The following is a 24,203-nucleotide window of genomic DNA, read 5'->3' on the forward strand; positions in this document are numbered from 1 at the left end:
CAGATTTCAGTGTCAATTCTGCCTCATCCCCACCTTTCAGTGTCAATTCTGCCTCATCTCCACCTTTCAGTGCAAATTTTGCCTCATCCCCACCTTTCAGTGTCAATTCTGCCCATATCCAACATTCAGTGTCAATTCTGCCTCATCTCCAGATTTCAGTGTCAATTCTACCTCATCTGCACCTTTCAGTGTCAATTCTGCCTCATCTCCAGATTTCAGTGTAAATTCTGCCCACTGTCCCCCTTTCAGTGTAAATTCTGCCTCATCTCCACTTGTCAGTGCAAATTTTGCCTCATCTCCACCTTTCAGTGCAAATTCTGCCTCATCTCCAGCTTTCCACATTTAAATTCCACATTTCAAGAACATTTTTGAGGAGTCTTATCATTCATCCTCGCAACTCATCAATGCTCATCTTTGAAAGACAACTGAGTTTTTCTGGTCCCTCAGTCCAGCACTAAAAGGCTCCAGGAGAGCCTTGGTGGCTCTGGTGTCATTTCTGAAGTTCAGTAGTTATGAGACTCTACACTTGAGAGCTTCCCAGCCTGGCACAGCCAGTTTCAGCCAGAAGATTCTCAATTTAAACTGTTTCTCAGTTTAAGAAACCATCTTTATCAGGATTTGTTTCCCATCTGTCTATCACCCTGTCCCTGGTTCCCTGGAGGAAGCCCTGGCACCAACACAAGCTCTTCAGTGGCTCTCCCAACAAGTCCACAAAGAAGGGCACCCATGAGTGTTATTGCTCGAGGTTTTTATGATTTTCTTTTTAATTACTCATTACTTAGCATCCCACAACACCTTTAATGAGCAGTTTGGGCTTTGAACTCCAAACCAAGCAGAATAAACACCGTAACTTGGGGAGGAGAGGGAGGGCAGGATGAACAAACCCAGGGAAGCTGCAGGGGAAGGTCAGTCCTGCCCCTCAGCATCTCCACACTCAGTCTGAGAGGTTCAAACGAGGCTGAAATGATCAAACCCAACTCTGTCATCCAGAACACACCACAGAACTTCATGTCAGGTAAGAGAACAGAGCTGAAATCAGCACTCCAAGAGCCAACACCAACTCCAAGCAGGGCTTCAGAAGCAAGAACAAGGGTTTTAGATGTGGGACAGGGACCTGGATTTAACCTCACAGCCTTTGAGATCCAGCTGTGAATTGCCAAGACAAAGATCAAGGCACCCCTTGTCCTCACCAAACCGGAGTGTGCTGTCTGAGGGAACACCTGAGCAGCTCCTGATGTCCTGCCTGAGCCCCTTTGGTGAAGGGAGACAGCAATAAATTCTGAATTAACACCATCTGCCTCAGCATTTCCCCAGCTTTCTGTCCAATACTCAGTGTCCAGGCAGGAGGGGCTTTATTAATTTATTAATTATTTATTTTATCCAGACACAGCAATGTCCAGAGGTGAAATGTTACCTCAAAATTCTGGTTAAGGCACTTGAGCAGACCAGCAGTGGAATGTGCTCAAGTTTTATCCAGCCAAAGAAGCAGCATGTGGGATCCACAGCACAACATGTTTGGATGATCCAACCCCCAGCTGTGCTAGGAAGAAAATCCCCCTCCACCCCATGTTAGGAGATTGAAGAATTAAGTGTGTTAAAGCTGTTAATGCCATTCTTGGAATAAGCAGGACTAGATGAGGTAGTAAAGATGAGCAACTTCTGGTCTGCTCCAGCCTGATATATCCCTTGAAGAAATATGAAATGGATAAAGCTGAACTTCTACCACAAGGACAATTTAATCTCAAATATCTTACTGCTTTCTTCAGTGCGGGTGTTTTCTCTGTGCATCACTCATCCATTACAAAAAGCATAGGAATGTGTTCCAAATTAATTTCCAACTTTTTGCCCTTTTCTAGGAACAGGTGAACCTGTCACAAATAGTACTTGATTGAAATGCAATAGCCAAATAGCAGCAACCTGCAGGTAACATCTTGCATTTGACTAAATATAAAATGAGAAGCTTGCTTTAAAAGCCAGGTTATACATGGATGTTTTAAATGGTTATAGAGAGATGAGCACAGTCTAGCAACAGGTGTCCTGGCTGCAGTTTATCAGAAATATTTGCAACAGAAAATCCCAGAATTTGGTCCAAAGCACTATCAAACTTACTAATTCCAGCCTGGAATATGAAGGTTTATGAGCAGGGGGAAACCTTGGCTGTTTCTCCCACACCTCTCCTGAGACAGAGATGTCCTGCAAGGAATCCTGCCCTGGCTGGCTCCTCCCTGGAGTGGGGACAGCTTCTAATGGGAAGCAAAGCACTGAAGGAAATGCAGGAATGGTTTGTGGGAGCTGGAGGGCAAGTGCTGCCAGCACAATTCCCAGTGTTCCTCACCAAGAGAGTTTTCCCCGCTCTTTCATGCTCAGAAACTACAAAGTTTAAAGTATCCAAAAGACAGCATTTGTTTTCCAAGGAGCAGCCAGGTAACTGGGAAAAGCCAGCCCTCATGCAAAGCACCCGGTGACACATGGCACCTACTTAACATTCTGTCACAAAATATTTTTATTGAATTTGTTATGGAAACTAATCTTCAAAGCCCTGTGCTTATTTACACATTTTGAACTCAGCTGCAAGTATTCACAGGGCAGAAACTGCCGAAAGTCCCCACTCCAAAGGTTTTCAGAAGATACAATTAAACTATTTTTAAACGTTCTTAACGTTTCTCTTTTTCCTGTTCCGCCAGCTTTTGATGTCTCAAAGACAGCTCGAAGAAAGCAAAGCACCCAAGGCAACAGCTCTTTTTCCATTAAGCACTCAAGGCCAGAAATTCAATCACCATTTTGTGCAAATCCTCATTACCCAAGATCCTGAACAGATGTCACGATATTATCAAAGTCTGCATGCTAGAGAGCACCTCAAGTAATGTAAAACCTCTCCAGAGTATCTTTATTACGGCTTCTTACAACTGTTACTCCAGGTTATGTCACTCAGATGGGCCAAAAACACGGGTTTTGTTTGGGGTTTTTGCTGCCCATGTTGTGCTTTCACTGCAGGTCAACACTGAATAGGTTTGTGCACCTCATTATCCTTCTCCACCAAGGTCTGCAGACCCCAATAATTGCCACAGCACACAGAGATTTGCCTTTTTGCACAAAAAAATTGGCTCCCCAGGGAGTGGTCCTGGCCCCGAGGCTACCAGAGCTTCAGGAGTGTGTGGGCAGCGCTGCCAGGGATGCTCAGGGTGGGATTTTTGGGGTGTTTGTACTCGAGGATCTTTGTGGGTCCCTCCCAACTCGGGATATTCTGTGACCCTAAGGTGGCCTTTTGGGAGCTCTGGCATGTGGGGAGGCTCAGGGGAGGTTCAGCCACAGCCCCCAACCTCTGCTTGAGGCTGTGGGAGACTTTGGACAATCGGCACAGGGGAAAAATCAACTCCCCATTCTTCACAGAAAGTCCAAAGGGAAGTTCACAAGCCCAAGAAGGGGACAAAGGAAAACAGCTGCTCTGGGTAGGAGCAGAAGCCACAAAAAGTGCTGTGGGGCCATGGACCAGGACAAAGCAGCCCACCACATCTGTAGGAGCTGGGTGTTTAAAACCCCTGTCCCAAAGCTGACCACGAGCCTGACACTAACACGAGGGGCTCCAACCTGTCCTTCCAGGGGGGAATAAATATTTAACTCGCTGCTAGTGTGGCTCCCGAGACTGAGGGAACAATGCCTTTTCCAAACCTTTCTGATTAGAGATTCAAAAGGACATTTCTTGGTGCTGCTGGGGCCCAGCTGGGGGGACAGGCGGCAGCGGAGTCAGCGCAAAGGAATTTCCACCTCCGGATCGCTCCTGTGCTTCAGCACTTCCCCGTGCTCCAGGTGGAAACAACACTCCCTGAGACTGTAAACACATTCCCGAGCCAGCACAGGTAACCAGGTATTTACCAAGCAAGTCAATTAAGCGTTCAGCTGTTAAAAACTTCGGTGTTTGGTCTTTTTTCTTGTTTTCTGTTAACAGAATGATGAGTTGTCCAAAAAAATAGGGAAAAAACACCATTCAGGATAAGATTTGCTGTTCCTTTGGGATTCTCTGCCACTGGGTGGGTTTTAATAGCAACATCCTTGGTGAGCTGGAGTGGGTGTTCACACAGGGTTGGCTAAGAGGAACACAGTTCGTTAAGGACAAATTCTGAACCACACACATGAGCATCAAGATGCTGCACATGTGCTGTCCAGGCACCACATGGGTTTGGGACTGATTTGTTGTGAATATAGGTGGGTTTTTTAGAGTGAAATTTAGGTAATTTTTTTAGAGTGGATGGGGGTCAGTGGAGGCAACCTGGGCCACCACGGGTGTCCAGCGGCCGAGGCGGCAGCGAGCAGCAAACTCTCCTCGCACCGCCAGCTCCTCTCCCCTGGCTTACACAAACTCTATTTTGATTACAGACAAGGCAATTAGGAGGCTCCAGATCCAACGGAGTCCAGGACACAAAACAACTGCGGCAGGAGAACCGCCCTCAACCTCAGCCAATGCATTTGCTGCCTGCGCAGGGGAGGCATCCAACCCAACCGCCTGCTATCTGCACAAGGCAAACAGCCTTAACCCTGCCAGCTCCCCAGACAGCCCTGGCCTCCCATCACCACCCAAAAACACCACCAGCCCAATGCAATTTAATGCAGCTGAAGGGCTGCCGTGGCTTTTGCGGCGTTTAATTGGCGTGGGGTGTTTATAAGCTGGAGGGGAAGGCAGGAGGGAGCCGGCACGAAGGCGGCGTTGCCACGGCTGAAAATGGCTTTTTTTGGCTGAAAATGGCTTGTTTTGGCTGAAGGTGGCTTGTTTTGGCCGTGCCACGGCTGCCCTGGTGCCAGGGCTGGGTTGGTGCCATGCTGGATGACGGGCATAGGCACAGAAGCCAAAGGCAGAGCCCCACAGAAACGGGATCGCAGCCCTGCACGCCCCTGTGGCTTTTCTTCCCCTCTTACTGTAAATGGCTGTGAGATGTGACATATAAATTTATCCCCACACACACAGAGTCCTGCCTGAGTTACGGCTGCAGAGGGAACTGTAATTTCATTTCCTAACGGTACAGTCCCGGCAATGACCTCCCCAGCAATGGGTTCTTGTGGTTCTAAACAAAAACAAAACCAACAAGGAAAGGGGAAAAAAAAAATAAAAAGGAAACCCAAGGACTAATCACCCCCGGCAGTAACCCGTCAGTGTGTTGCAAGCATGTGATCTTAATTTAGTACTACAGAGCCTGGGCTTGTTTCCTGCTGCAAGTGCTGAGCAGCATTGCTGCTATGGAAATCCATATGGGTCTTACTCCTTATAAAATCATCTATGAAATCCTGTTCTACATACACAGTATCTTTTTACTCGACAGCTTTTGCTCTTTCACTCATTCTCTTCCAGTCAAGAAGACCCCTAATTCAGGCAGGTGTTAAGTGCCATTTGTCCTATAAATGTAATTTTTATCCCTAAACCTATTTTTAATTTTTTCACTCATGATCATTTACTTTCTTGTGAGCATTTATTTGATCTGAACACATCAAGACAACACCTAATCCCAGTGCATTAATGTACCATAAGGCTGAACACAGCTATTAATTAAGCAAAACTGTGTCTGATGAAGACTAAGTAAAAAATAAATCTAAAACCCACAGCAGAGTGGGTGGACAGAGGACTGAAGAAAACCAGTGTAGTGCAAACCCCACAGCATTGTGGCTTATTTCTTCCATTATTTCTTCATGTCAGAGAGGCCAAAGGGGCAGAAACCTAAACCCCAAAGCCCACCAGCAGCTGAAACGTGCCTGGGAGGGACAGGGCTGGAGAGCTCCAGTGGACTGTAAAAAGCACAAGGACTTTTGATCGCCTTGGTGACAAACAACAGCAGCTCCCCCATCCCTTCCTGAACCTACAAAATAAATGGAGTAACTAGAAGAAAACAAAAAAATAGGAAGCTAACACAGTGATACCAAAATCCTGTCGGCAACGCCCAGCATTGGCCACAGCAGTCAAGTAAAATTCAGGAAATAATCACGAGATGCTCAAGCAAATTTGATGTCACTCATTCCCAGAGCTCAGCTGCTCTAACAACACTCATCCCTTCCTTTTCCCTAAAGACAACCAAGGAACAGCCCTTCCAAAAGGCATCGACTCAAGGGCTGTAACCCACAACAAAGGGCTGCAGTTCTCAGCACTAGCTCGGGAAGGAGAAGGTGCCAAATAAATCCCAGATTTTACAATCAGCACTAAAAGAAAGTGTTATTTATAAAATAAGATATTACAGTACATAATGCCATGACCCCTCTGAACTGTGAGCTGGGAACGTTAGGAGGTCTGTATTTACACAGGAACAGATAAAATTAACTGCAGGTGCCTCCCTTCCCATGGACAGTGACTTCCAAAAACAACACACTTACTACAACGTCAAGGAAACTCTTCCCATTGACATTTCTCAGGACGACATTACACCTCTTATCTCATCTATCAGTAAAGGACAAGGAAAAAACTGCTTCTCCTCCCAACCCTTCCACAAATTATGTGCTCAACTGGAGCTACACGGAATGTCTCAGATATTCCAAGCCGGGGTTCGGCCGCTTCCCGCCAGGAACAGATGAAGCCCCCAGGGATGCTGGACCTGTGAGGATCAGCAAATGTGAGTTCAGACAAGATAAAGGAGTTTGGAGCAGTGTGCCACCTTGTCCTGGCATGATAGTGGAGGTCTGTGGAAGAAGTTGTTGAATGGAGATACGGGAAAGGTTGAGCTCAGTTGTTTACAGAGGAAAGGGGCAGATAACAGGAGATCTCTCCAGAAACAGCCTCCTCTGTGCCAACCTTCTGCTGTTTAAACTGAGGAGTAAGTCATTATCTTCTGCACTACACCTGCTGGAGGGGCATTTCTCTGGAAATACATATTTACTCTGATGTGAGTTATGACAAGCAATATGGGAAACATGGTAAGAGGAGCTCACATATACGTAAACGCATACATTTTGCTTATACAATATAATATATCAAATATATGTAGGTCATCTCAATATGGTGAAGCCTGGAGGAGTCATCAACTTAAATGAACTCAGGATGCCTTTGGTCACTTGTTCTTCATGGTCTTAGGAAGTGACAACCTTTGCAAATGAGCTTCTCCAGCTCCATGCTGAGGTACAAGGCAGGGCCCAGATGTGCCAAGTCCTGTGCAAATTCAGATTTCATGGATGGAGTTTGACAGCCCAATATCGTCTCTTATTTTTGGGGACAAGACTTCTTGGGCTATGAAAAGCCCTCATCTTCTCCCACTGAACCCCCAGGACAGGCTCCCATTTTCATGGATTTTTTTAGACCTTTCTGTTTCTTTCTCTTGAAGATTTTCACTCCTGCTCTCCTCTGTCACCCCAACTATTTACACAGAGAACTGGATGTTTCCCACCCAAGCATCCCTAATATTGCCCAGACAGAACAAAGATCAAAGAAACATATTCCTTTTGTGCATTTCAAGCTGTGGTGTTCACACCATGGCTGCAAACCCCTAATGAACAGGACTTACAGTGAAAAGCACCTCACACTGAAAAAAAAAAATAATTAAAAAAGAAATTAAAACTCAAGACTAGGTCTGTTTTCATTCTCCTGGCACCTTTCAATTGAGTTGATTCCCCATGCAGGTACAAACAACTTGCAGAAATCAAGCAAAGCTGTTGGCCATCAAGCCCAAACTACCAAAACACAGAGTTTGATTTGAAAACACAGCAGCAACTGTTAAAAAGGTGGGACAAGTGTCACAAAGTGCACACCAGGATAGAGACCAGAAGCTGTAAATACTTTACCCAGTGTCTACAACAGTGCTGTTGTGCCATTCTCTGGCAAGCAGGTCAAGCCTGCTCCTTGTACTTTGTGTTCAAAATTATATGGGAGCTTAGAGTAAGGGATCAGAAATAACCACCCACCTCTGCTTGGCAGCCAGGTTTTTTTAATATGCCAGCCCCAAAACTGACACCACATCTTCGGGCAAAATATTGTACTTCATTCTCTACAGCAGAAGAGACAACTTGTAATTTAGACCAAGACCAGAATCTTTAACATTAATTTCCCTGTAAAGCCTTGACTGTAATTTTAGTCCCAACAATAAAGTTGTTTTTTTTTGTTGTTATGGTTTGTTAAATTTCAATCTTTATTATAACCCAAGGATTTGGTGTTATCATCCAACGGTTGATGCCACCTGGGAGCCTCATGAAAGCTTCATGTTAATATTTAACTATTTATTACTCTCCAATGTACAGCATCTTGTAAACATCCCTGTTCACTTTAACTTCCTCCTGCCAAACCTGCTCACCCACTGCAACCCCAAATCACAGGAAAGTGGTCCAGGCATGTCTTAAAAATAAGTGATGGTACTTGTGGGTCTCTTCCAGCTCAGGATACTCCATGGTTCTACGATTCTAGGAGCTGATATGAAACAGAGAACAAATGGAGATACACACAAGGACTCCGTGATGATTTAAGAGCAAGGTCCATCTGATTTTTCCAGACAGGTTATTACTTTTACCTACAAAGCCCATCCTGAAAATGAGGAGTAATGATACGATCAGGGCACGAGGCAAAACATCCAAACTCTGCTTTCTGCAGAGATAAGGGAGGGACAAGATTCCTTTCCTTAAGGCCACGGGGAAGGATGTTGTAGTAAACAAGGCATGAAAGAACGAAAGCTATGCTGCCACGTGGGAATGAGGAAAGATGGAATTTTAGATATGTTATATAAACGTAATCCCAACACAGAAAACAACAAACGTACACCAAAACAGAGGCACAGTTTACAGCAAAACTGGAGCTGTCCATAACTGAGAAAGGCAATGGAATGGGCGGAAGTATAAGATTAACCACAAGGAGATTATGCTGATAACTAATGATCTACACAGAAATGTCAGGCAGAGGTTAAGATTTTAATCTGGGCAGATTTCATGGCACAGTCATGAACTGTAAACATTGGTACTGAAACCCAATTTGTGTTTGTGGGTGACGAGGCTGAAAACAAAGAGAGGAAGGGGATCACTCCAGATCCCCCTTCCTGCCTCACCTTCCAGAGAGGATGAGGAGAAAGGCAAAGCATCACCTGAAGTTCAGGTGTGCACAGAAAGGTGGATTTTCCTGGGAAGCAGAGTTAACTGGCTCTACCAAACAGATTTTTTTTTTCTGAAATTACCAGGGTGCATGAACTGTTCAGTACAGGGTCACTCAGCAAGCTGCCCAAATCCAGGCTCACCAGGAGCACTGACACATCCATCCTCCACTGATTTCCCACACTGTACTGTCCTTCACACACTTCACAGGTGTCACTTCAGTTTTCCCTGAGCCCACAGGAATTTCTTCCAAAGCAATAGCTGAACTGTGGAAAGGAGAAACAGCTGCAGTATCTTTTTAATCAGTATAAAATCCATCAATTCTGTATAAAATTATCTCAGCTCCTCAAGTTGTGGCCTCCTCAGCTCCTGCCCATTCCTCTGCACACCCTCCCCTGTTTGCCCAAAGCTCTACACACGCTTGCCACGGTTTATTTCGAGGCACAAGAATTTCCTTAGCAGGACTGAAATAGATACTGTTTGCCTGCAGAGCCAAGCAATGTGCAATGTATTTTTATTTACTACTCGCCCTCGTCATCCTTGGCATACCAGCAATGCCCATTTTCAAGTAATTCACTGTATACGAATGTGGCACTGCACAAATTATCCAGCTTGGCTCTTCCCAGATATCCACTGGTTTAACAACTTCTCCTTACAAACACACTCATCCTTGAGTTTTTTGTGACTGTGCCACATCCCTCTGTGCTCTAACCCAGATGCCAAATGAGAAATTATAAAAATGACCAAAAGTCACACAAACACAACCCTGAGGAAAACCAAACGACTGGAGATGAGTACAAAAACCATTAACTACATTGCACAAGCTACCCTTGGAGGCCATTAATCTATCTCTCCTTGTAAATTACGCAAGAGAAAGTTGTAATCTGAAGGCATTTAATGCCAAACTAGTTGTGCCATCTCAACAAGGCCACCAACAGGGGAACTGAATCATCCAAAGTTACACTGAACTGAGGAGATCTTGGATTCTCAATCCTCCTTCCACAACAGTTCAACTGTCAATGGTCAGATTTGTGAAAATTCTGCTTTATTTCACACCAAGGTAAGCTCTTAAAATAAAACTGACTGTCACTGAGGTCACAGGGAGTGCAGGAGTAGTGAAAATCCCATTATGAATGCTGGGCCATGGGAGGAACTCGATCTGCTGACATCCCCCACCCCTGCAGGCATGTGCCAAGGTGCTAAAAACCTTCACTTTATCAGCACAGGACTCAGATATGGTCTAATCACCAGCTGCCATCAGCATTGTCCACTTCAGAGCAATTAGGATTATTCAGAGCTCTCTAATTGATGCCACAGCCACACACCTGCAGATCACTCCTGGGGTAGTTACTGGGGAAATCACCTTACAATGGAGAGAGACCTCTGGGGAAAGAAATTACAGAAATCAGCATTACCAAGCAAGAAAAAGAGACGGGACTCTCCTCTACAAGCAACCTGAAGCTATATCAGTTTCTCCAGGGACAAGGAGTTTTTTTTTCCACCAAACTCCAGAGGTTTCAAGTCTCAGCTCAGAACTGCTGGCACTGGAATCAATCTGCCAATGGAAGGGAGCTCAAGGAGTTTTGGAGATGCCACCCAGTCCATCCACCTGTCCAAGGCCACCTCAAATACTCTACCTAAGACATTTCTGATGGTTGTTTGTCTCAATCTATCCTAAAGTTCAATTTTGCCTCGAATCCCCTCCTGCATTGTTCGAAGTTAACGGAGGTCACAAAGCGGGGCCCAAGAGCTGTCAGTGCCAGCAGAGACTGGCAGTACCCTGAAAGCATCCAGCACTCGACCCTCTGCAGAACACCACAAAGAACAACACCCACAACACCCAGAGCACAGCACCACCCTTGGTTCAGCTGACCGAGTCCTGCTCAGCCTCCTCCAGGCGCAGGCTTGAACCAGAGCCACCTCAAACCAGGCTCTGCGTGCACAGAGAAAGTCACTGGCAAATCTGAGCACGGAGAGACCCACAGCGCGTTCGAAAAACACAATCTGAAGTTCTTTTTGTTATCACAGATTAGAGCATGTGGAAAAACAACAGGCTCTTCCCCGGCGCTGAGGCATCACGAGGCTGCTCCTCCTTTGGCCATGCAAAACACGGGGACGTTTTTCTTATCACACCCACCAAATTCACACACTGTACAGGCTCAAAGCTGAACATTTCCTATTTCCCAGAACAAAAACTGACACTCGATGTGGATACCCAGTTCGAATGGACTGGTTTTGTGGACTAGAAACTCGATATCCAAGCACTGAGAGAGCAGCCAAACATGACACCAATTATTTAAGCAGCTCTGGAGATAAGGTTATTGCAGTGCGGAAGAGAAGCCTAAGGAAAATCTACACATGGTGTTTATTTTGCTAATTTAGTAATTGTAGAGATGCTGATGAGGTGAGAAGTTGTTTCAGATAAAGCACCAGTTTCTACATAAATTGCTTTATCTTAAGTCTCCAGGTAAGACTGTCCTGTGTGCTATGCTCCCCTTGCCAGAAACAGAGTCTTCAGATTCCCAGAGCCTAAAATCCACAGAACTGAATGAACAGAGAAATAGTTTATTGAGCTTTAAAGGCTTCACTTCAAGTACTGTTTTAAAACAAAAGCCTTATTCCTTTAAGCCCTGTTAAAGCTCCACTGGGCGAGACTTTCAGACACTCAGACATCACACTGAGGAGCTCCATTTCCTCTCTGGCTTTTGGGAGCTTTTGAGGGGTACTTAGAGGGAACTCTTGGACTCTTCCATCCCAAACTGAAGCTGTGTAAACACATCAGCCTGACTTCAGAGAGATGACATTCAGCAAAGACCAAAGACCAGCAAAAAACAGTCCTGTTCATTTCATTAAAGCACTGCTCAATGTTTGCACTACCCAGAGAATATAATTGGATTGTCTTTGCAGAAAAGACAAGAAGAACATTTGTCTGATATTCAAATTTTAATGAATCCTTTCATTGCTCATGAAGTATTAAAATCCTTGCAGTGCCGTAGCACAACATGGATGTGCTTAATGAAGTTGAAAATGGAAACAGAAAAATGCTTTGTTATCCTGTGATGCCTGTGGAATTACACATGCCTTACTCCTGGGAAACCAACACACAGGGATAAGGCTTCCTGCACAATTCCTGAGATTTTCTAATCAAGCCCACCTTCAAGTGCAAACATTCTTTATGTACTTTATCAATCATAAAACGCTGCTGACAGGACAGAGTTTGTCTGCAGCCTCTGTGTGAGGGATTTCCCAGTGCACAGGTCAGTGAAATAGCTGGAACTTGACTTTTTTGCTGCAGGCTTCTGAATGAACTTCAGTTCCTGCAGGTATTTCAGAGCAAACGACGTTGTCTCACTCACGTTATCGGAAGCGACGCTGCCAAGTTCAGCAGCTTTGCCACAGACCCCAAATAATCCATCCCTGAACACCAATGTCACACTTGGGCTCTTCACATCCATGGGGAAAAATCAGCCAGCAAACAGCCCCATTTTGTGTCATCAAAGTGTTGTGTGAGAACATCACACCCCAGCACCCAACTCAACCTCTCGACAGGGAAGGAGTGTCAGCTCCTGCCCCTCTGGAATGCTGTGGAGAGCCCAAGCTCCTGCCCTGGGACCCCTGCTCATGGGGCTAGAGCCTTACAGTAATAGCACTGTGTGCTCTCAGCATAATTCAACTCCCACAGCTACAAAACCAGAGAAAAACATCCAAAAATTGGGCTGGAAATTACGGCTACACGGCTCCAAACCTGCCTGCTCCCTTCCCTTTCTCACACCATACAGTCCACCAGGCTTTGTTTTGATGAACACACTGGGACCAACCTGCCCCAGACAATTCCCATTTTAAAAACCACTAAATGAGGAATCGTGCCCAGGGGTCAGACCAGAGTGAGCTGAGGGAGCAGCAGGGCAGAACCGCAGACGTCGCTGCTCGGCTCGCAGGTGATTGCTCTGACCTCTGACAAACCTGCTCCCTAAGTTCCCTTAATTCTGACTTAAAAACCATCAGTCTTGTGCTGCAAGCTGAGCTCAGGCTCAGCTCATCACATCAGAGCCCTGAAATTCCAGTGTGGCAACACACCAGCTCTGATCCTGTGGGAGTCCTGAGTGACCAGAGCTCCATGTGTGCAGCTCCAGAAGCCTCTGAACTGCACTGAAAACAGACTAAAAAGACATTGTAAGTTATACACTCTTCATCAGACCAGTCTTGCTAAATACCTGCCACCCTCTTATGCCTATGAATGAGGCATAATTCCTGAGAAGGGTCACAATTCCTGACAGTTCACCCATCCAGCACCTGCCAGTGCATCAGCAACTGCAGAGTGGGAGCTGAGCTCTGCAAAAGCTGAAACTGCCTGAGTTACAATTCCAATGGAGCAGCAGTTCTTGGCATCCTTGGGAAAGGGCACCTCTGACCTGATACACATGACTAAAATCACATTTCTCTTTCTGGAGTGCACCAAAACCACACACACCCAGAGTTCTTTAGAAACATGCTGAAGAGAATTAATCCCAGCTTTCTGCTGAATGCTGTTCTAACTGGACTTTCTTTCCAACCCTTTGGTGGAATTTCCTTCAAAACATCATCTTCCTCAGAGCCTTTACCCCTCAAGGTGCCCAAAAGGCAGGGAAATAAACACCATCTCAAATTAAGGAATTCCTGCTGAGGGTATAGAAGCTCCTTCTTAGTCCATCCAATTCCAACTATAAAACTTTCTGGACAAGAAAGGTGCTGAGTGTCTGTCAGTTTAAACCCAGATTCACAAGGAATCCAGACTCTTCACATAAAACCATTAAAGCACTCAGCCAGCATTTAAGCACTGCACGGAGCCAAAGTTAATTCTCTGTTTGTTTTACATGTCACAGGCCAAAAGAAAAGCCAGGGCGACAACCTGCAGCGACGTCAGCCCGTGCCCCCCAGTACCCTCGTCTAAAAAACTGAGATAAACACAAGGCAATGGCTGGGATCCATATCTCCCTGCACACTGATGCAATGCCAGACAAAAACTGGGGGCAAAGCAGGAACTGGAATAACTACAGGCTCTTCCCAAGCAGGCAATCCCAGCCAGGACCCCCACAACTTCCCCTGACCCAACTTTTTTTTTTTTTTTTTTTCCCACCTACCAACCGCCTTAATTAAGCAGCATAAACATCCCAGCAAGTTCATTCACATCCCTCAATGGGAATTTGCAGACAATTATAGGATATAATTGGGAAGCCTAATCATTGAACTTGTACCCAACTATTGTTACAAGCTGAGAGAAGAGTGAGTGTTGCTTCCTCCAGGACATGGCTGGTTATTCCCCAGCTCTGTAATTAATCAAAAGGTCCTGAAATCCTCAACCTTTCAGTTAGAAACAATCTTTGTGCTGGTCACACCTGGGGGGTTTTGACCTTTTCTTGTGTTTTGTTTTGGGGTTTTTGTGTTTTGTTGGGATTTTTTTTAAGCACAGCAATTATTTACAGAGGCAATCCCTGTCAAATCCAATTCCTGATAGGAAAAGATGTTTCAGAGAGCTTTGCCAAGTGACATATTTCAGTTGGTCTGCTCACACACTCTGAATGAACTTCTTTGTACAAACCCAACAGTTCACAATCCCTTCACAGCGTTGAACAACAAAGATTTCCAGTCCCTTCCCTGTAAAATCAGAGACTGTTACCCCATCACACAGCTTACATTTATTCTGCTCATTTTGCCTAAATCTAGGAAGGAACATCTGAATTGCACACAATTTAGAATACTTTTACAATTAATTAAAATATTTAAAATGCAGAACTTCATTGCCATGCCTACACGAAGGAGGTGTAAAGGAAAGAAAACATACAGAGTACACAAGCACCCTGAACATCCAGCAGGATTTGCTCTGAATGAAGCACATCTCCTCCTCCCTGAGCAAACACATCAAACCAGGTGATGTGTGTTCCTGCTCTCCCATTCGTGCATTACCAACACATGTTAACTCTGTCGCTCACTAATGTTATTATTATTACTATTTTTTACATTCTCTGACTTCCCCCTTGCACACTCAGAGAGCAGCATTTTCCAAAGAATGTGTCTGCCAGATCTCCTGGTTTTTATTTAACAAGGGGTAGTGCAGGTTCCATTGTTTAAGCCAAAAAGAAAAGGTAACTTGGAACTGTTGTTGAAGGCAAAAAGTTCTATCTGAAGCACCCCTGGAACTCCCAAGGAGCCACTGTCAGCACTGAGCATCAGACAGAGATTTAAGAACATTTTGAGTATCCTCAGTGCTGAACCACTGCACATAAGGCACTGAACTCCTCTCAGCCTCCCTGAGGGCCCAGACACCAGCCCAAATAACAAGTGGTTTTGGGAAAGGCTAAGGGTGAAAGAATTAAAATAGCAGCTTGAAGCAAGCAAGGTAAAAACTTCCCCAGTTTTTACTGTATCAGCAGCAAAATACCTCCTTCTCCTTTTTAACTCGTCAAAAACCTTTGCCTTGACGAGATTTTTGCACAGGAACTCAGATATCTCAACTATGGGGAGGAATTCTCTGTGTATTTACATTTCTAAAGATGACACGGGTCAGACAGTTCCTTCTGAAGTGTTGTTTGGGAACTGGGTCAGAAGCAGAAAATCTTCACTTCCAAACCAAAATTTAAGTAAAGGTGCAACAGTAAAGAACCTGATGAAGCATCAGCTCAGCTGCACATGTGGGGATTTTTCAGCAAGTTGAGACCCTTTGTATTGAAATCCTACAGCCTTGCATCAGCCCAGCTCAGTGGAGAAAAGCTGCTCCAGTTTTTCCCAGTTTTGTTTGGTGTTTCCAAAGGAGCACATCCTTGAACAGTCATTTGTAGGTGGGATTGTTTCCACTCCCTCTCCCCCAATTCTGGGCTGTATCACAACCCCCAAGCACCATAAATCTCTTAACTACTCTTAATAAGCTCAAGTGAATTAGTTTAGGATGTCTCAGCGTTGGCAAAGTGTCACCACTGCCCCAGCTATGGGCCCTCAATAAAACTGAAGCTTGGCAGGGTCAGCACAGACACCCCAGTGAGATTATCCGGTGTCAGTTCCCATCTGGCATTTGCCAGAGCAAGGGAAAAGAAAAAAAGGCAGCCCTTATCAGATCTCCAAATAAAAGGAGCACTTCCACTTCAAGTACTAGCAACTGGAAAAATTTCCTTTGTGTTTGAAGCTTTAAAAATATCTTTACCCTGGAGGCTGGCTGAGTCTGCTCAGTGCTTCGAGACCCCTTTCCCATACAAAGGTAATAAAACCAAGCTCATGGTTACAGAAATTCCCAGCACATAAAAATTACAGGAAGCTGTTGCTAAGTAATATTTCTACCTAAGTAAACATCACAAAGCGTTTCCCACACACACCTCTGAACTTTGTTATTCAAACCTGCCTTGAAGAAGTTCAGAGTTGCAGAATTTCTGCTGGCACTGGTCTTGCTGAGAGTGCTCAGTGCTTTTTCATAGCAGTTGAAAGACATTTCAGGCTGAGCAATGTTTTTCTCAGGGCTTTGTTGTGCTGCTTGTACTTGGGAACAAAGCAACTCCTCAGTTCCTTACCTGTCCCTTATCTGTCCCAGAATTTTCCCCAGATAAATCACAGGGAAATTAAAGAGAGCTCCTGTTGTATCCCTTTGTCTCTAGACCTGTTTCCCAACATGATATTAAAAAAAAATAAATCACAGAATATCCTGATTTGGAAGGGACCCACAAGGATCATCAAATCCAGCTCCTGGCTCTGCACAGGACAACCCCAAAATCCCACTCAAAACCAGGAAAAACATTATTATTTTCACACAGAACCTTTCTTTAGCAGCTCTTTGCATGTCAATTATTCCACACTGCCATCCTTTCCATCTGCTGCTTTAAGTCCTCTTCAATGGACACAAACAGTTTAATCTACTTTCCACAAAGTCAATATTTTGCCACAAATTCTAAATTGCACTAATGGAGAAACAACTTTTGTTTTTATCATAAAAAAACAAGAAAATACATGGAAAAAAGGAGCCTACTGACAGACCTGAAATGGCCCACACTCATAATAACTCAAATTTCCTGGTAGCAAGAAGCCCCAGGATGAAGCAGGTAACAGATTCCTACAAAGGTTTCATTCAGGATGAATAAGAGAACTTGAATTCTATCTTACCTTCTAATGAAAGAAGTTCACAGAATAGTTCACAGAATTATAGAATTAACCTCAGGATGGTTTGGTTGGAAGGGACCTCAAAGCCCATCCAGTGCCACCCCTGCCATGGCAGGGACACCTCCCACTGTCCCAGGCTGCTCCCAGCCCTGTCCAGCCTGGCCCTGGGCACTGCCAGGGATCCAGGATGGGCACCCTGTGCCAGGGCCTGCCCACCCTCTGAGAAGAGAATTTCTCCCTAACATCTGGCCTAAATATTTCCTCTTTTTGTTTTAACCATTCCCCCTTTTCCTATCACTACTTGGCCCTGTAAAAACTGTTTCAGATATCTTTCTATTTCAGGAATGTGGCCCTTCAGTGTTCACCACGGCACTGTCTGATATTGCAGATAATTTTGTTGGTAACTTTTATTTGGCCATTCCACTTTTCCTTCCTATTGCCTTTACTCCACTTTCCACATGACCCAACATGCAATAAAAGGCTGAACCAGCCTTTATAATTAGACTGTCAAACCCATCAGACTGCTCCAAGATCTGTATGGACAGAGCAGCCTGACTGCAGGGAAAATTGGCAGGAAATCCTATTTCAGAGGGAATTGTTCCTTCCGCAAGAGGAGTGACAGACATATAGAAAAAAAAAAAAAAAAAAAAAAGACATGGAAAAAATGTGAAATATGAAAATCATGTTTGGCAGATCCAGACCGAGGTCTAGGACGTGGCATTTCCAGCATTTTTGTTGTCTGCATTCTTCAGCAAAGACACTCTCTGCAGTGCAGAACCAACAAGTACATTTTGATGGCAATAAAATAAGTGTGTATGTGAAAAAAAAACCCTGTTAAAAATGTCAGTGAAGAGATACAAAACCCCCAGAACAGGAACAGCACTTGGCTGCCATAAACAGCATCAGGCTAGACCCAAATTCCAAACAGACTACACATTTCCCTCCCTGCCTACCCAAAATATAACACGAGTTGGCCTTAACTGAACTGACTTGGTTTTCACACCAACAGGAGTGATTTAGGAGGAAAAAAAAAAAAGAAAGCTCTGCAGAAGCACATCCCAAAAGATCTCAATCCATGGTGCATCCACCTACACATCCCTGCACGCAGACACTGAGTCCTCAGTACTGCCACTGGTTTTTCCAAGGGTGCAGCTGTCCACAAATGATTTCAGTTCCTCCTCACTGGTTTAATCCCCAACCTTTGCTCCAATGTCTGTAAGAAGATCCTTTACTTTGTTGTCCTGAACACTGTTATCACCAACTGAAAAAAAAATAAAAATTCCAGGCTGGAATTGTAGCTACGGGGATGATTCAGAGGCTTGGATGTGTGCCTTGGAGATAATTCCACGCTATAACTGAAAAGTTAGTTTTGGACTCAACTGGGATATTTGCGCTGATTAAATAAAGGAATAATTAAATAAAGGAGGGATAATGTGGAGCAACCACAGAGAGCTGGCAGGGGAAGGGCAGGGAATGGTGTGGAAGAGATGAGGGACACCAGCACCCCACTCCAGCCCCCAGCTTTGCCACTTGCCACACACACAAGAGCTTGCAGAGAATCCCAGGGTCCTCAAGGCTGGAAAAGACCTTGAAGATCAAGCGCCACCCTCAGCACCAGCACTGTGCTCATCCCTAAGCCCTGTCCCCAAGTGCCACACCCTCCGTGTCTCCCAGCACCTCCAGGGATGGGGATCCAGAGCTTCACAGCTTTCCATGAAATTTTCCCCAATCTCCCATCTAAACCTCCCTTGGGGCACCTTGAGGCCATTTCCTCTCATCCTATCCCTTGCCCCTGGGAGAAGGGACCAAACCCCACCTGGCTGTCCCCTCCTGCCACGGAATTCATTTTCCAGCCTTCCCACAGGTGCCCTCCCAAATTTCTTGCCCATCTCCTAATATTTTCCAGTGAGACTCCAAGCTTAGCAAGCTGGAAAAGCCGGTCAGCTTGGGACTTGTCTGTCAATTGACACCCACTCTGTAAAATCAAAACAATCAATATTTACATATCCTTGAAGGGTTTTTCCCAGTCCCAGTTTAGACAGAAACAACTTCCCATCCAGAGATGCAAAAAAAAAAAAATTAAAAAAAGAAGAAAAGAATCAGTAGATTCTACATCAAGTTTCATTAAACAAACCAGGGGTACAAATAACCTGGGTCAAAAACTCCACACAAAACCAAACTTCCCTCTGAAAATGATACCGAAATTGCCACATTTCATTCTGGTTAGAAGATAAAGAGAAAAAACTAAAGAGAATACACTTAAATCCAAAGAGCCAGGAGACTTGAGCATGGCATTAGCTGCTGAAGATTCCCAGACGAAATGCAGAGGGAAAGATTTCATGACATTAAAACCCTGGGTACTGTGGGAAATTTAGGACTTTTGAACAACAGACTAATATGATCAAGCAGAAGCTGTTCTTTGTTTATACTACACACGCTTTTGTAGATTTTATAAACTACTAAGTATACACTTTTTGATTGGTGTTTCTGCTTTGTTCACTTGGTTTTTGTTTGTATTTTTTGGAGTATATGACTGGTTATAGTTTAGGTGTTTTACAGTTGCTTTTGTAGTCTTGGTATTCGGTTTCTCAGCCTCTTCTTTCTTAATTTAGCACAATTTATGTTCCAATAGCTTTGACCAATTCTTGAGGCTTTGATAACAAATTTAGATGCAGGCTGGTTGGTGCACACTATAGCCTAACCCTTGCAAATATAATTGCAACAACTGGGAGCTGCTGCGAGGCTCTTCAGGCTAAGGAAAGCCAAAATACAATTCACACAAGCTTTTAATAATCTTGACAAAACAATTACACATGCTAAGGATACATTAGGGCTGGCAGGAGAACAGAGAGGCAGCGATTGCACCGGCAGGTTCGCTAAATAAATGTCACTTAATCTCCACCACTGGCGTGTGCTCAGAGTCTAAAGGCTACTCACAAACAGACAAAAAAGGTCTAAAAAACCTCTCAGGCTGTCAAAACAACTGCAGAAGCACAGGGGCAGGTGTCACAAAGCACGGGATCACACAGATCCCAGCCTGTGCAAAACAGTGGCTACCAAAAAACTAAAGTCCAAATCCCAACGTTCAAAACAAAGATAAGCCCGGCTTGTTAAGTGGTTTGGGAAGTGCATTCCAGTCACTGCCCAAATATTCAGGAGCACGGCTTCCCTACTGTTCCTTCTGCAAGGGACACACAAAACCAGAGCATCTGTGTATAGTGCCTTTTGAAACGCTTTTCTGATTAAAATCTCAATTTCTGGGTCACACAGACTGGGATGAGGCACGTACTGGACAGGTGCCCTCCAACAAACTCTTGCATCAGAGGCTCAGGAGCTCAGATTTCTGTCCCAATGGTAAAATATTATCATTAAAATATTACATTTGTCCAGCTTTCATGAAGATAGGCAGTTTTTTAAAGGAGAGAAAACTACCTATTATAGTCTGCTGCAAGACAGCCCCAGAAAATTCACAGGACTTTTGGGGCATTATGTTCTAGGCACTAAAGAAGTGCCAATTAGACCTTTACCCTTATGAAACAGCAGAAAACACAGCACATGAAATGCATAAGAAACCAGGTTTCAGTGCTGATGTAACTGCATACCTGGAAGTTTATAAATAAAACCCTTTACAATCTTATTTTTCATTTTAAAAAAGGAACACACGTACACACTTGCATCTTCTTGCTCATACCCTGTTATTCTGGCCACAAAAAATAACCACTTTCTTTAAAAGGAAGCTGGACAATTTTGGGGTGAAGAGTAGCAGAGGGGAAACCACATTAATTGCATTAGTTTGTGCATACTGGTAGGAATTCCTCCTCAAATTTGGCACTTAGCACTCAGAGCTGCCCTTTAAAGCTTGGCAAGAATTTCTCTCCAGCCCACAAGTTTCCTAATTTCGTCTCAGGACACACTGGTTCGTTTGGATGCACGACCTCCAGAAAGGCAGACAACCCTAAATGTGTCACTCTCACCTCAATTCACTTTGCTCCCCGGCAAGTCAGATTTAACATAAATCAAAGCCAATATATAATTAAAGCTAAGCTTAAGGTCAGTTCCAACTTTGGAAAAAAACAAATCTGTATGAAATTAAAAGCAACTCTAATACACTTGAGGACTGGGGTGGCAACAGCAGCGAGCTTTTTGAACACAGCTTCTGCCCTGAATCAAAGCCCCGGGCTCAAAGCCCTGTTACTTCACCCTCTACCCCATCCAGGTCCTCTTTTTTCCTTCTCCCTTCCCCTTCAGGTCTGACTTGGCTTCCAGCTTCTTCTCTGTGGAAATGCTGCTCACCCATCCACAGATTTTACACCTTTATATGGCAGGAAGGTTTTGGTAAAGATGGAATTGCACCTTTCCAGAATGGGGTTTATTCCACTGAGACTTTTCCCCACTGTTGTGCTCCACCTGCTGAAGCTCTCGGTGAGTCTGGACTTTCATTCCCTGCCCAAACCCCAATAAAGACACTCACAGTACCAACTGTTATCCAAGACACTCACAGTCAATGAAAATGGTGAGCACTGGACAGTTCCTGACTCTGCAGAAGAACTAAACACAGAATTCTGGATGCTTTATGAACACAGGTGAAAGAACTGCTCAAACCCATCCTAAAGGTTTACTCTTCATCTTCTAAGGTGAATTTTCAGCCCTGCTAGTAGGAATCTCTGTTTACAGGTAGCAATCATCAGGCACCTATCAGGCCTCCAAGTATCCCAGAATGGTTTGGGTTGGGAGGGACCCCAAAGCTCATCCAGCACCACCCCTGCCATGGCAGGGACATCTTCCACTGTCCCAGGGTGTTCCAAGCCCTGTCCAGCCTGGCCTTGGACACTTCCAAGGGGCAGTCACAGCTGCTGTGGGCACTCAAAGGTCCTGACAGGTCAAAATTTGACAGCAAAGCCCCCGCTGAGACCCCTCACAGTGCACTCACCTCTCTGGCATCGATCGTGTGTCCAGCAGCGCTCGATGAAAATCCCGTTTATCACTGTGGGGGGACAGTTGCTCTTCCCTTTCACAGTGCCTGGGCACACATCTCCACACTCTTCTTTGTCATCCTTGTTGGCCACGATGTAATTGTCTTCTACAGAATCCAGAATCCTGGACCAGTCGATGGTGGACAGGTAGCAGAGCTCGTTGTTCTTCTCAATGCGCACGGCGCCCCGGGTGATGTTCATCAGGTTGTAGAGGCCAATTTCTTTCAGGTGAACCATCTCAAAGATCACCAGGGCATAGTTGAAGAACAGGTGAGTCCCTCGGATCACAGTGAGGTTGGGGAAGAGACCCTTCAAGCTCTCCAGGCCGTACACACGGAACAGCAGCAGGTAGTCTGTGATCATGGTCAGCTTGGGGAAGCTGAGCTCGCGGAAATCTTCGGGCTTGGTTTTGAACATCAGCAGGATCTGCAAGTGGCCCTCGATCACTGTGCAGTTCTCCAGCATGTTCAGCCTGGTCAGGTTGTTGCGGATGTCCATGCTCCTGCAAACTGGGAGGCAAAGGATAATTAATTTATTGAGCAGAAGGTTAATTGTTGGAGTTTTCTAAACGCTCGGTTTTGTCCAACCGCACCGAGATCCACTGGGGACTTGTGGCCCTCTCAGCGAGGCAGGCTTCAAGTGTTAAGAAATACACTGTGGGGAACATTCCCTGCTATAAGGTTACAAAACAAGAGTATTTCATCATTTTTTCAGCCATCTTGAGTGCCTGCCCGTTGCCTCTATCACAACTGCAGTGGTAACACCAGTGCTGGGACATCACAAAGGGAAGAGATGTCTGGGCTGTTTTCTTCAGGTGGCTGCCAGCAACACACCTACCTGTGTGAGATTGTGCAATTAATGCCAGGGGATTAGAGTGAGGCATTTAGAATGGTTGTAGGGAGGGGAAGATAGCAAAGAATAATGGCCAGAGATGGAAGTGCTTGGGAAGTGAGCAGAAAAACCTGGAAATGCACAGGAGCACAGCCCACGCTCTTGCCCAGACTCTGCTCACAGGAGTAATTTACTATATTAGTAATTTTTGCCCTGAGCATTCTTTTCAGATGAAGTGTTGGGGCTTTTTTTGTGATTATTTTCTCAAGGGTGCAAATCTCCCTCTCTTGACTATCTGGGCAGTTTATTTCATAGAACCAGTAACCAAAGAACTGGCAAAGTGAACAAATACATGAAGCATAAATTAGAAGGTAAACTGAGTAATAGGAATCCAGGCACCAGCAAAGGGAAAAAGTTTGAATAGGGAAATATTTTTTAAACTCTAAGCACAGGTAAAAAATCAAGCAGGAAATTTGCAGCTCCACGCCTCTACAGCACAACAAAATTCCCTGTGACAACCCCTTTGAAACCAACTTCATAGAAACTTCAGCCAGACTTTCATGTTCAAATCCAAGCGGATCCTTCCTGAATTTTTCCTTTTTGAAGACTGCATCCACACAAAGGATTCTCTCTTTTGTCTACAGCTGGGCCGGTGTCTTCCCTCCCCATTTAAGAACAAAAAACACAGTCTCATTCCTCTTTTTGTCACTATATGTAAAGTTCACCAGCTATAAAAACACCACATCGCAGCTCCAAGGGATCACCCAGCCTTACAAAACTGGTGTGGACACAAACATTTCACAGTTAGGATTGTCTGACTCCTCATGGTTTAACAGAGACCATTGATGCAGGGGTTAAAACCAAATTCTGTGTAAATATCTTAATAATTATTCAAAAATTTGCTCCACTGACTGCAAGAAAAAAAATTGGCAATACTAATATGGGATTTGAAGCAATGTTATTGCCCAATGGGATTTTTTGGCACTATATCCAAGTCATTTCATAAATTGCTTTCTGGAAGAAAAAAGCCAATGCACACGGTGCCTCAAGGATTAAGGATGTACTTGGAAAAAGTGGGAAAAGGAACCTGATGACCAGCCAGCAGCAATTCTCTGCCCCAAACTGTACTGCTGCACATCCCAACCTGGGATAAAAGACCTGGGAGAGCAACAGATTCAGCTTAAATGCTCTGAATATTTATTTTCAAGAAATAACATCGGTATTTCCAAAGAAGCAAATGCG

At 44.7% G+C, this 24,203-nt stretch overlaps 2 protein-coding genes across 2 annotated transcripts in view; one reads left to right on the top strand and one right to left on the bottom strand.

The window, feature by feature from the left end:
* The window catches only part of INSR (insulin receptor), a 57,301-nt gene that overhangs the window by 26,628 nt on the left and 6,470 nt on the right, over nucleotides 1–24,203 (bottom strand). Inside the window, exon 2 of the mRNA XM_077788794.1 lies at nucleotides 22,088–22,639. Within this exon, the coding sequence (XP_077644920.1) occupies nucleotides 22,088–22,639 (552 nt within the window). The remainder of the gene's footprint in view (nucleotides 1–22,087; nucleotides 22,640–24,203) is intronic.
* MED26 (mediator complex subunit 26) overlaps nucleotides 19,247–24,203 on the top strand; it is a 205,820-nt gene continuing 200,863 nt past the window's right edge. Inside the window, exon 1 of the mRNA XM_077788795.1 lies at nucleotides 19,247–19,252. The gene's annotated coding sequence lies outside the window, so the exon portion shown is untranslated. The remainder of the gene's footprint in view (nucleotides 19,253–24,203) is intronic.

Source organism: Lonchura striata, chromosome 28 (assembly GCF_046129695.1).
Source record: "Lonchura striata isolate bLonStr1 chromosome 28, bLonStr1.mat, whole genome shotgun sequence".
Lineage (NCBI taxonomy): Eukaryota > Metazoa > Chordata > Aves > Passeriformes > Estrildidae > Lonchura > Lonchura striata.